The sequence below is a fragment of the Hippoglossus hippoglossus genome, chromosome 5 (genome assembly GCF_009819705.1).
Source record: "Hippoglossus hippoglossus isolate fHipHip1 chromosome 5, fHipHip1.pri, whole genome shotgun sequence".
NCBI lineage: Eukaryota > Metazoa > Chordata > Actinopteri > Pleuronectiformes > Pleuronectidae > Hippoglossus > Hippoglossus hippoglossus.
This window is the reverse complement of record NC_047155.1, coordinates 21,257,534-21,270,183: the sequence shown is the minus strand read 5'-3', so window position 1 is coordinate 21,270,183 and position 12,650 is coordinate 21,257,534. Positions and strand designations below refer to the sequence as shown.

Genomic DNA, 12,650 nt, shown 5'->3' with positions numbered 1-12,650 from the left:
GGAAGTGGGGTGGGGGTGAAGCCTGACCGAGAGTTCGAGGACACTGCACGCCTACCTACACCTTAGACCTGCACCCATTGGACGGTAGTAGCTGTCAATCACAGTTTCCACTTACTTCTTTACTGTCTATTTTAGTCAAAAATGTATCGTCTGCATAAATATTACCACGTATCTATAACCTACATCGATTCTGAGAGGACTTGATGTGAAAGAGTATTACTGCTTAATATAAGGTAGCAGTCATACCTAGGCTATATTAAACGGCTGCATTCCTGCTGAGTAATGCTCAGCAATTTTGTGTAGGCCAGAGGCTACAGCTCCTTGTTGAGAGCTGGGATTATTAGAACAGGCAGCTGCAGCAGGAGTCTCTTCCTCACTGTGCTGGAGTGATGTTGAATCTGGGTCACTGATCAGTGTGAGATGTCTTTTCTGAAAGGGAAGCCTAATTATGTGGAGAAGTGTTTGGAGCTCCCTGCCTGGGTGTCCCAGTTAACGGCTGGAGGTGATTACAGAAGTTCACCTGGTAGAATTTAACATTCACCATGTGTTTCTGTCACTGGCATAAAAAATAATGTCTTACTGTACATCAGTAAGTTTTTGAGTCCACAAAACACTTCTGGAGTCCAAGTGGTAAACAGTGTAGCAGCCAAATCCAATCCAACTGAAGTAAATGGTGACCAATTCTTCAAACGTAAAAAAACAACAATAAAACATTACATGCCTCTGTACTGCTCTTGTGGCGTCATCCAAGTGTCTGTAAGCCTCAAAACAAGGTCATTTACACCATGTTTTTAGCCCAAATTACCTCTAATATTCTCCGCTTACAGACATTTGGATGACACCACAGGAGCAGTATGGAGGGAGTAATGAGTGGATTTTAATTTTCTGGTGAACTATCCCTTTCAGAAGCCATCATGCAGGGTAAAGGTTCATTCCTCTGTTGTACCGCAGCACAGCACAAGTGAGAGCAGCAGTTCGAGGCATTTCAGTTGTTTGACAAGTGTGTAAAGAGTGATGAAGACCAGCTGGAGGAGGCTTCAGTCGTAACACCAAGTGTCTCTGACGCAAGTAGCCCCTCCTGAAACAGTGGGTGCATGAATTATACTAGAGACTTGAATTTCATAATAATTGAGTTACTTAGTAGACCTAATAATGGATAGAGTAGAAACTGTCATGGTGGTTCTATGGCACAGAGCCTCTATAGTAAATTAAATGCTACAGGCATCATCTCATCACAACATGATTTAAAAGAAATCAACAGCAGTGTATTTAGTGACTATGAGCCTGGCAGTGTCAAGTACATGCGAGCCATCTTTAATCCTTATTCTAGGAGTAGTTCTAATTTCTGAAAATGATGTGTGTTCATGCTTGTAGCCACAGATTAGATTAGAAAATCAATCCCACTGTCGTCTGTGTCACTAGAAGACAACGCGTCTGTACTTTCTTCTACTGTCTAAAAATGAAGACAAAATATCTTGGATACAAAGTCTGCCATCTTGAGCCAAAGACGTCATTTGGAGTCTGTGAAGTAGCAACCAATCGTGAGTCAGTCCATTTTGAGAAGAACTTATTTAACGTGACTATAATGGCAGATTGCCACAGTATAGCGTAGTTTTAGTTTTTTTACATTTCTGACTCTTCACACTACTTTTACTCTCTGTGTACAAATTCAAGCCAGGAATTCAGTTTAGCTGCGAGAGCCAGCGATTCCACTCACCAACAACAGTGTCTTCCTCCCAGCTCTTATCTTCTGTTATGACATCTTTAATCCATCCTCCCCATGCAGTGAAGGTCCTGTATTACCAAGAGGACACAAATCTTTATTTTTGCTGTTCCAATACACAGATACACTTTTATTTATGTTGAAGAAACCCAACTGTGCTTAAACTGAAGCCTCATTGTTGCACTTGCAGCTACTCATTCAAAATAATTAGTTTTAACCCCAATTACTTTCCACCTATGGGAATATCGGGATGTTCCTCCTGTTACCTCTCATTTCATGTGTGATGTGGTATCTTTGGTAACATCTGTCTCTGTCTTGTTTCCACCACAGTGTAGTAAATCATGTGGTGTGGGCCACAGACAGCGAGCTTTGCAATGTGTGGACCACAACCAGCAGGAGGTCCACGAGATGTACTGTGTGAAGCAGATCAGACCTCCACACATAGAGAGCTGCAACACCCAGGCCTGTGAATTCATCTGGATCACAGGGGACTGGACTGAGGTGAGAGCCAAAGATGGCGTGTGTCATCTACAGGATTTTGTAGTCCCTCTAAAAGCATTGAGATCTTAATCGTCAAATGTAAAATGTGATTCCTCAAAGGGACCGCTCATGTAAATGGCCATCTTTGAATCCAGTTACGCGGAAATGACAGAAATCACCCGAGATTCCAGCGAGGAATACCCTTGGTATTTCATGCCATTTGATTTATCCTCTCCTCCAGTGCTCGGCCAGCTGTGGCCAGGGCTACCGCCAGCGTCTGATCTCCTGCAGCGAGGTGCATGTGGAGAATGACAACTATGAGTACGGCCATCAGTCTCTGTCCAACTGCCCCGGGACCCCTCCTGAGAGCTACATGCCTTGTAATCTGGACCCGTGCCTGCCGCCACAGGAGTGGAGGGTTGGAATCTGGGGAGAGGTGAGTGAAGTCATGCATCTAAATGTCATCCAGTCATTTATCAATATTTCATAAATTGTTTTTAAACCTAAGGTTCCCAAAAGAAAAGTAGACTATGTTTGTTTTTCAGTTTTGAAGACTTATTTTAAACATAAACAAATCTTAAAGATAAAAAATATTTGTATCTTTATCTGAATTTAAATTGGTATAATCTAGTAAATTACTGAACAGCAAATGCAAACATTGCAGGGTTTTAATCTCATTAAAGATTTTAATTTATGTTTAATTAAATTTATCTATGCACAATATTTGTGTACATGGTTTTGCATAAATGAAGCCAGTTTACCTGGCATCAGTCTCCACCCTCGGTCAAAAACAAATCAGTCTTGAAATGGCAAAAATGGACATACAATTTCTTGAGAGATAAACACTACGGCCAACCTGTCATCCACAAGCTTTTCTTTGCCCCTGCCATGTTGCTCCTCCCTTCCAGTGTCCAGTGAGCTGTGGTGACGGAGTCATGGAGAGGACGGTGCAGTGCCTGTCCGCAGATGGTCAGGAAAGCAGTAGGTGTTCCACAGGCGCCAAGCCAGAAGCCAGAAAAGTCTGCAGAAATCCAAACTGTGAGTACTTCGAGAAAACTGCTGCTCTTTAACAAAGGTCATGGGTATTGTGGGGGGCTACGTACGGGCCAAGTGAATTTGTCTCAGATTTCAGTGTTAGATATTTTCTCGACTTGATCCGTTCTTCTGTGAGATTCGGCCTTTAGTGAAATATTTATGATCTTGAGCAAACATCAAAGATTTACTGTCCAGTTTATTTACTTCCCTGCAGTGGGATGGGGCATCAAAGAGGATTTTCGTTTTCCTTTGATTCGATGCAATTTGCCACACTTGATTTAACTGCTGAAATGTGTTTGTGCATGCGTGCACGTGAGTGTGTATACAGTCTGAATGCCTGCTCTGATTTAATCTTTGTATAATACGCTAGTGTACTTATTTCTTTTGTTTGTGTCCTCAAGGCCGTTTGCCTTCCAGCTGTCAGGAGGTCCAGAGCATGAAGCAGCTCCTCCCAGACAGAGAACACTTTCTCAATGTTCAAGGAAAAGCACTCAAGGTATTTTATCTTATTGACTCACAAATGGACAAAGCACAGTGTATGAAACAATAACAGGCAGTGGTTGGATGTAACTAAGTGCATTTACTCAGTTACTGTACTTAGTTGAATTATTTTCAGGTAATATTCACTTTTACTACATATATCATCATAAATCTGTACTTTCTACTCTGTTAACAGTATATTTGATACTTTTGTACTTTTGGTTCCCGGTTTGAATCCCGATTTGGCTGGGTTCTTTCTGTTTGAAGTTTGCAATGTTCTCCCTTTGTTGGTGTGGGTTTTCACCGGGTTCTCCGGCTTCATTACATAGTCCAAAGACATGCAGATTGTGCTAAGGTTAAATTAATTAATTTAATTTAACTCGGGAATGAATATGAGTGTAAATGTCTTTTTATCTCTGTATGTTGGCACTGTGATACAATGGCGAGCTGTCCAGCGTGTATCCCACTTCTTGCCCAATGTCAGCTGGGATTGGCTGCAGCTACCCTTGCGACCCTAAAAAGATAAGCTGTATAGATGGACGGATGGATTTTTGAGGGGAATCGTTCCACTTATCCAATCAGAATGGGGCTGTAACAATAGACCCCGCCTCTTGCAGCAGCAGCATGAAGTGGTTCACTGTTACATTTGGGAAAAGGCTACACTCAGCAATTACTTTTACTTTTAATACTTTAAGTATATTTAAAAGTAAACATACTAAAAGTACCACATAAACCTTAAACAGTTGAAGTTAATGTGGTACTTTTACTTCCACTTGAGTAAGTGACTTAGACACACTGTGTCTGCAGTACAAAACAAAGTGCTTCAAATTCATCTCCCAGTCTGTGTTGTTGAAACACTGTTGGCTCAGCAGCTTGGTCCCAAGGTGGCAAACAGATGCAGCAGGTCTCATAAAGCACAGTCAGTGGAAAGTTTTTCACTGCCATTAAAGTGACTTTAAAGCTCAGGGTCATTTTTACTGTGGTAAAAGCTTGTAATTGCCATCTTCTATTCTACTGCTTTTCCTCACATTCTCACAAACAGTACTGCTCTTCTTGTCCTAATATACACTTCCTCTACTTTTTCTCTCACCTCTATCCCTTCATCCCTGCTTCCACACCTCTTTCCTCTGTCCACCTGTTTCTTCTCCCCAGGTATACTGTGCAGGAATGCAGACAGAGACTCCTCAGGAATACATCACCTTGATGATGGGAGAAGGGGAGAATTTTTCAGAGATCTTTGGCTTCAGGTAAACTCTAGAGCTTACAGGATAACAATGAGAGCAGCCTGATTCATCACAGAAATCCCAGTGACTTTTGACTGCGGAGTTTCCCTCTGTTCTTTATTCCAGAGCAAGGTCTTTCATTTTGAGAGCATTATTCCTCAAAGCCCCCTCTCTCTGGAATAACTTCTGCTCACGTGATAAAATATAAAGTAAAAATGGATCTTAATGTCCAGTAATTTTGCTGTGGCATTTACTTTTGATTGGATCAAACTATAACATGTAGCACAAAAATGATTTAAGCTTTTTATCAGTAACAGAATATTTGTGTACATGTAGATATTGATGTTCTCACTGGTTTGAGAAGTTGCTTTTGTTTTCTGCTGCCTTAATGTGTCAGCTAGTTACCACTGAGTGGCATGGGGCTGCAGTTTTTAGCGTTTTGGTCAAAATACTCAGTCACAGTCCAAAGACATGCAGTTTGGGGTTAAATTGACCGTAGACGGGAATGGTTGCTTGTTTTTGTAGGTCTTTTGATTGGCTGACGACCTGTCCTGTGTGTACCTCACCTCTCTCCCAGTGTCAACTGGGATTGGCCCCAGCCTCCCATTGGACCCTCAGTGGATAAGTGTATACATAGTGGATGGATGGATAATTAATTTAATTTTACCCATTAATAAGCACTAAAATCAGATATTATGAAAACATAAGGCTCCTTTTTTTGTTTGTTGCCTTGCCACGCTGCTCACATAAATGAACACATGAAAGCCAAGCATATGATCATGGGTGTATTCCCTTGGTGAAAATATGACGTAGCCAGTTCAATTTTTTTGAAAGTACGATGTACCATTACAATACAATAATCATTTTAGTTCCTTGATTTGACGCGTTGGTGAGTAATCACACCTAAGGAACGCTTTCTTAAGTAAAGTGCATACGCCCACAATGACCCAGTGAGGATTTCATTGGTCAGACTCATATCTGGCATTCTATTGGTTTAGGTTGAGAATTTTGACAGGGTCATTTCACAAAGAATGTCAGATGAGAAATCTGAGAGCAGAAGTTTTGCGAGGGCACAGAAGCAGCCAGACTGCGAGAAGAAGGACTCAAACTGAATCACAGGACATTTGTGCTGCAGCAGTGAATCTGAGCCGAGCAAATCTGCACGCGAGCACGGACTATTGGAGACAGGGCAGGGATTTGAGGAAACGCATTATAAAATCTCAACGTGAAATGAAGAAATAATGCTCTCAAAATGAAAGACCAGGCTCTTGGCAGTGCTTTGCCTGTAAATGATGAAATTCCATGGAAGTGTAAAGTTGTGTGTGTGTGTGTGTGTGTGTGTGTGTGTGTGTGTGTGTGTGTGTGTGTGTGTGTGTGTGTGTGTGTTTCCCAGGCTGAATGACCCAACCCAGTGCCCAGCAAATGGCTCCAGAGCAGACTGCGACTGCCGAAGAGATTACACCAATGCTGGCATCACCACCTTCTCCAAAGTTCGCCTGGACATCAATAAGATGAACATCATCAGTAAGTGGCCCATACACACACACACACACACACACACACACACACACACACACACACACACACACACACACACACACACACACACACACACACACACACACACACACACACACACATGCCAGAGCATCCTGTGCCAATGTTAACTTTACATTACTCTCCAATAAGAACTTCCTCTGCCATTTAATTATGTCCGTGCTCATGAGGGTTAATGGGATCAAGATGTCTTCAAGGTTTATTTAAGCCGCACACAATTACAAGGCTTGAGGGGATTAGGCCAAACTGCTCTAAGTAGATGGAATTATACTGATATTACCATCAAACTGACCCTAAAACCGAGGCCAGATTTACTGTTGGTGACTTGGTCATTATTGCAGGTGTAAGCTATCATCGTGCGAGTTCACCTAAGGTCTTAGAGCAACAAATTTCAAGTATGATAATTTCCCGAGAATGTTTTGACTTGATTATTCTGTTGTTTCATCTTATTAGCTACAGACTGGAAGTTTGCGTTTACCCGTGAAGGCAAGAGAGTTCCATTCGCCACAGCTGGAGACTGCTACAGCGCCGCCCGTTGTCCACAGGTGGGCATGACAACAGCTGTTAGTTATATGCTGAGGGGGAAACTTGTCATAGCAGGAAAGAACAAGTAATAACACTGATGAGGGCTCAGTTCTTCTAAGTGTCTTATAAGACATTTAATTGAGCAGAAATACATTGAACAGATTTGGTACTTACATATTGTCCAGATGTTATTGCCGTTAATTACAATTGTACTTTTCCTTTTTTATGGTTTGAAATTAAAAATGTCTGTCTTTATAATCAGGCATCCTTTGAGTGCCAGTTAGCATCTCTGTGTCGCGAGGATTTACTACACAACACAACACTTTGCATGTCACTTTAAATTGACTTTAACTGATTTGAAAAATACATGTATATATTATTCTTTACCATCCATATTGAATCCACCCCTGTGTATGAAATGTGCTTTATATTTAAACTACTTGCCTTGTTTGCCCCCTTGATAAACACCTTTAAAGAGCATTCTCATTGATAAATAAAGAAAATTATATTTAATAGATTTGTGCTAATGTCAACTTAGTTTACACTTTCTGTGCTTTTAAAACCATCTCCGAGAATGATTTGAATTCATCATATTCCCTTCTCTCCATCCTTTAACGCTTTTCCCTTCTTTCTGCTGCTCACAGTAAGTCAGTCATTTGAAAGTTGATCAAAACTTTGACTAATACGTTTCTTTTTCTTAGACAGAACTTACATTTCTATGTGAATCCTTAGTCATATTCCTTCTGTGTCTCGCTCCCTCCTCTTTAGGGTCAGTTCAGGATCAACCTCTCAGGAACCGGTTTGAAGGTGGCTGACGACACCTCGTGGATCTCACAGGGCAACTACGCAGTGACTGATGTACGGAAATCACAGGTACTGGCAGCTCGGGACACACATATTCTGTGGTAACAGCAAACTTTGACTGTACAGTTTGGAAAGTATACATTTTGAAAAAAATGAAAGAATACTTATATAATTGCTGATCCATGCTGATATTTGGTGAGGCAGCGTCTTTATTTCATAATCATTCACTTATCTTCAGCACCTCTTTTTAGTGCTCTCTTCCATATTCCCTGTTTGTGTCTCTTTGCTGCTCTGAGATCTCATCCCTCCCTCCCCTCTCCCTCCTCTCTGCATGACCTCCTGGCTTCAGGGCTCCTGGTGGGCATAGTCCCAAGCGAGTTCTGTATTCCCAGCCTCTCCTCATAAACTCGCTGAGAGGGGACCTTTACTGGGCAGCTGCTCCCTCAAGTGCACACCCTCCACCGCTCTTGAAATGGAGATCAAGCTGGAGAGGGCTTTTTGGCGAGGCGCAAAACAGGAGACAGAGAAGATGCCAAAAAGTGTTCACAGCCTGATATCCACAGCCGGCCGGCCTCTCTCCATGCACTCGGGGCTGTTTAAATAGAGCCAGGTTGTGACAGTGGGACGGGGAGAGCACTACAGAGGAGATCAGAAGAACCACTTGCTGTGCTCTGTCGCTTTCATGTCGTGGGATAGTGGTTTTTGGAGTCCTCGTCTGATGCAATTTCCTTTATGGCTCCTAGAGGCTTGCATGGAGCTGCCCATTATGCTGCATGCAAATTGTGCAAGTGATTAATTAGCTTGTGTTTCCCTGCTTGTTGCTGAGAGTGATTACCCAATTCACACCTGATGACGAGCTGTGCGCTGGGCCTCAGATTCTCTTTGTGAGTCTTACGAAAAAGGAAAAGCTCATTTCAGTGGAGCCAAAACAATCCTGTCCAGATACATTTCAAAGAGACTACTTGTAACATAACCTAGTGCCGTCGCTGTCGAGACTATCTTCTTTACAGAACTGACCTCTGTAACTCTGACAGATTGGTATATTGAGTGTTGGAAAATATTTCTTAATCACACGACAAAGACAAAACAACAAAAAGCAAGAAAGCTGTGATCCTGTGATCCTGTAAAATCTGTGTCACCATCACACTATTACAAAACCTACTAATCCTAAAACACAACAGCAAACTTTTATTAAATGTTTGTAATTCCTCTTGTGCCCACAGGATGGTAGCAGAGTGTCAGGAATGTGTGGAGGCTACTGTGGTAAATGTACACCGTCCTCTGGCTCCAGTCTGCCTGTAACCATGGAAACGACCTAATGCTATCACACAGGTTTGAGATTTATTTTAAATATACATTTAACAATATGTCACTTTTTGTTGAAACAAAGGTACAATCGGAAATTAAATATGTGTGTGTGTGCATGTGTTTGTGTATTTCATATTATAAAAAGAGTGGAGTTCATACCCCCACCAAGGCCCAGCCCCCTTATGAAACCATGTTTAACTCACTTGATCCAGATTTCTATTTGGATCTGCAACACTCATAAATAATAGTCCCCTAAAAATGTCTGTTTTCTTTCATCGAGATCCATGATCCTCAATTATTCTCTTAGAAATCAATAACAATATCAAAGTGTACGATCTCACTATGTGAAAGTGAAAACAAATCCTCATCTGGATCTGCACCAAAAAGTAATGGTGACCTTTCTTTGGTCTCACCCCTCCACAAAATTCCATAGAAATCACTTGAGCAGTTTTTGCGTGTTCCTGCACACACAGATGAAAACATGAGCTCCTTTGTGCAGGTAAAGATATTCTCTGCAGCTCTGTTCAGTGAATCCACCTCTTTCCTTTGTCAGGTATTCATGTTGCTGTGCAGGATCATGAGCAGTAACTGAGTGCTAACGCTGTTTGCATCATGATTTCTTTCCAGCATCTATTCTCATTCATCTCAGCTGCAGTCCTCTCCAGGTGCACGCCTTGTCCACACCTCCCGCCTCTTTGGTGCTTCAGTCCACTCACAGCTCAAACCCGTCCTTCATACGACCTCTGTTACGCCCACGTGTGTATAATGTAAATGAATCAGGTGTAAGTACTGTACATAGCAGGATCAAAATGTCTTATTTATTGTACTCTCCATTTATTTTTGTATCGTAATGTGTAATTTAACAGTTTTGTTGTCAATACTGAACACAGCACACTTGCCATTCAGCAGATTTAGTTTTTATTTGCCACAGTGTGCCTTCCATGTTGGATATTGGACTTTGCAGTACCGCCGTTACTCCACTGTGTCACCGCCATATGCTCCTTTCTGGACCAGTTTAATAAGTTGTGTTTGATCCAATGATGTTATGATTATAATGGTCTGCAGTCCTGTTGTTTATATGCAGTGAGGTGTCTTTAATCAGTGGGTCTCTTTTCTATCATCCTCCAAGCTTTCTGGAGCACAGGTGCTAGAATCCTGTACTACACTGTGTTGTATAAGCAGCTCTTTAAAAAGACGTTTTGGGTCAGTGATGTGGGTTTTTTTTTTACTTCGAATGTCTCATTTAGTCAGATGTTACCAGTCCAGAGGTCCGTCCAGTCTCAAGTGTGCTTTTATTAGCTGTCATTCCAGCTACGTAATTCTTACCTCAGTAAACCTCTGCGGTGTTTGTAGCCGATCACATTCAAACCCACTGGATTGTGCCCGTCCGCATCTGTCCAGCTGTTTACTGCAGCTGCAGGTCCTCGTCCTGTCAGATCGGAGACTGGGCTTTTTTAGGATCAGCTGTGATAATAACACTGCAGGAAAAAGCCAGGTGTTACTTCCATGACTCCAACACCTGCATTCGTAAAATACACTCATACTGTTAAAAGTCCCTCTGGGAATACAGTCAGTTCATTTTCTTTTTAGTTAGTAGAAAACATGAGGTGAAATAGTTTGATACACAAACAGTATTTTCTCTGAAATAGGATCCATACATCAGCATTAGTATGTGTTCAGGTGTTTGAAGATCTCAATTTCAGTGCTGTAGGAAGACACTAGATATAAACATGTGTGCACGTGTGTGTGTGTACCTTTTCCAGTACAAACACTGACCTTGTCAGGACCAGTAGAAGTCATGGGGACCAAAGCCTGGCCCTAATGAGACAAATGTTATTTTCTGAGCTCCTGGTTAAGGTTAGAGGTAAGATGTGAATTGGTCACAATGAATGGAAGTCAATGCAGAGTCCTAAAAATGATAATAATGTGTGTCCTTGTGAGTGCACATGCAATGAGTTGTGAGGTTAGGATTTACAGCTCACATCTAGAGAAGTTTAGCCATACACAAGCATACTGGCACGTAACAAACACACACACACACACATATTACTAAAAGAATCGTAGAGATTACGCTGCCAGACTTCAGAGAGCCCCTGAATTCCTCTGCGTATATATCTCAGGTGGTGTGCAGTGACCAGGGAGAGCTATTAGTACCTCTTAGCTTTTTACCGAGGGCAGGTTATCTTATCTGGAGCAGCTTGAAAGAATTCAGAAAACAGAGACTTCACCTCGGGCCGATTCAAATTCCAGTATAGATACTCCGCAGATATAATGCACTGGTCCGACCCTGGAGACACCTCTCACACTGCTGAGCCCACAGGCCCCCGCAGCATCATGTGGGTCCAGATGCTGCCTGTAGACCAGCTCATGTACCTCACATTCTCCTCTTTCTATTTTAAATCTGTCCAAACTGTACATATGAACATGCTCATGCCATGAACGTGTTGTTGTGACAATATCAGGGTACTTTTTATTTTGTGTATGTATGTTTTTGCATCTTTTAACCAGTTTAATGCAGTTTCTTGATTTTCTTCTTAAAGAGACACAAGCAGGAATGATTCTTTGCATTCTGTAAGCCGTAGTGATGTGTAGAGTAGGTATGTAGAGTACATTTTACATGTACGGGTGATGAAGAAGCCATATTTTATTAACTTCAGCCAAAGGGAATTTCACACAGTTTTAATCTGCATCTTTACACATTTTGAACAATGTCTAACAGCGTTGGGGAAGTTGTGTGTCTTCAAAAAGGATCTTCACTCATTGTGAGTGTCAGTTCAGTCCACAGAGTTCTCAGGTGTCACACAGTAAATGAAGGGATTACTATGATATTTATGTGTATTTATCTTATGTTACATATTTGCCACGTGTTTATCAGGTAACTGAACATGTATTATTGAAGTGTCTTTGCATACGCTTTTATTTTATATGCAGTATTTATTTAACTTTTTTTCTATGTGAATGTACATAAATGATTATGAATTACCATGCAGTATTATTGCCATAAAATGAACTGTCTGGCAACACACCAACTATTTTGTGAATACATTTATTTATATGTTCTGTATGTCTCATCTGCATAAACTTTATTAGCAGGTTTTGGTGCTGCCATATAAAAAGCATGATTAATGATCTGGTGAAGTCGATAATGGGAAGAAAATAAAAATGCCTGCACTGGTCGTCTGTCTGCTTCTCACACGATTATATAATTTGAACTCCAGTTTGTCCTTGACGTATCATTCAGCAGTAGTACTGGCTGTAAAAATCATGGATTTACGATATCAGATCCTGGCTCTTATTTAGTGCTTCCACCTAATTATGATTACCCTCCTTCCACCATCATAACAGTCTGGTTTGTGACCTGGCAGATGTGTTTTATGGAGCTGATCTCTCGTCTCGTAATGATGAATTATTAGACCATCTACATGTTGTCAGCACTGCTCGTCCAATAAAGCTCACAGCTGAGCAGATCTCAGTAGGGAAAGATCGTTGTTTGGTTGCCAGATCGATGAAGTTTT

The 12,650-nt window shown here is 41.5% G+C and overlaps 1 protein-coding gene across 2 annotated transcripts in view; it reads left to right on the top strand.

Moving 5' to 3' along the window:
* Window positions 1-12,305, top strand: part of LOC117761346 (A disintegrin and metalloproteinase with thrombospondin motifs 9-like) — a 47,326-nt gene extending 35,021 nt beyond the window's left edge. The window contains exons 31-41 of one of the 2 annotated variants that reach the window (XR_004613818.1): window positions 2,054-2,224; window positions 2,445-2,639; window positions 3,112-3,241; window positions 3,640-3,734; window positions 4,871-4,965; window positions 6,335-6,465; window positions 6,952-7,043; window positions 7,792-7,896; window positions 9,051-9,159; window positions 9,763-10,520; window positions 10,556-12,305. Coding sequence is in view for 1 of the 2 variants with exons in the window: in XM_034585151.1 (XP_034441042.1) it covers window positions 2,054-2,224; window positions 2,445-2,639; window positions 3,112-3,241; window positions 3,640-3,734; window positions 4,871-4,965; window positions 6,335-6,465; window positions 6,952-7,043; window positions 7,792-7,896; window positions 9,051-9,146 (1,110 nt within the window). In the remaining variant the exon portion in view is untranslated. Of the gene's footprint in view, window positions 1-2,053; window positions 2,225-2,444; window positions 2,640-3,111; window positions 3,242-3,639; window positions 3,735-4,870; window positions 4,966-6,334; window positions 6,466-6,951; window positions 7,044-7,791; window positions 7,897-9,050; window positions 9,160-9,762 lie in introns of both variants that reach the window. The other variant, XM_034585151.1, reaches the window with a different exon arrangement.
* Window positions 12,306-12,650: the final 345 nt, after the last annotated feature.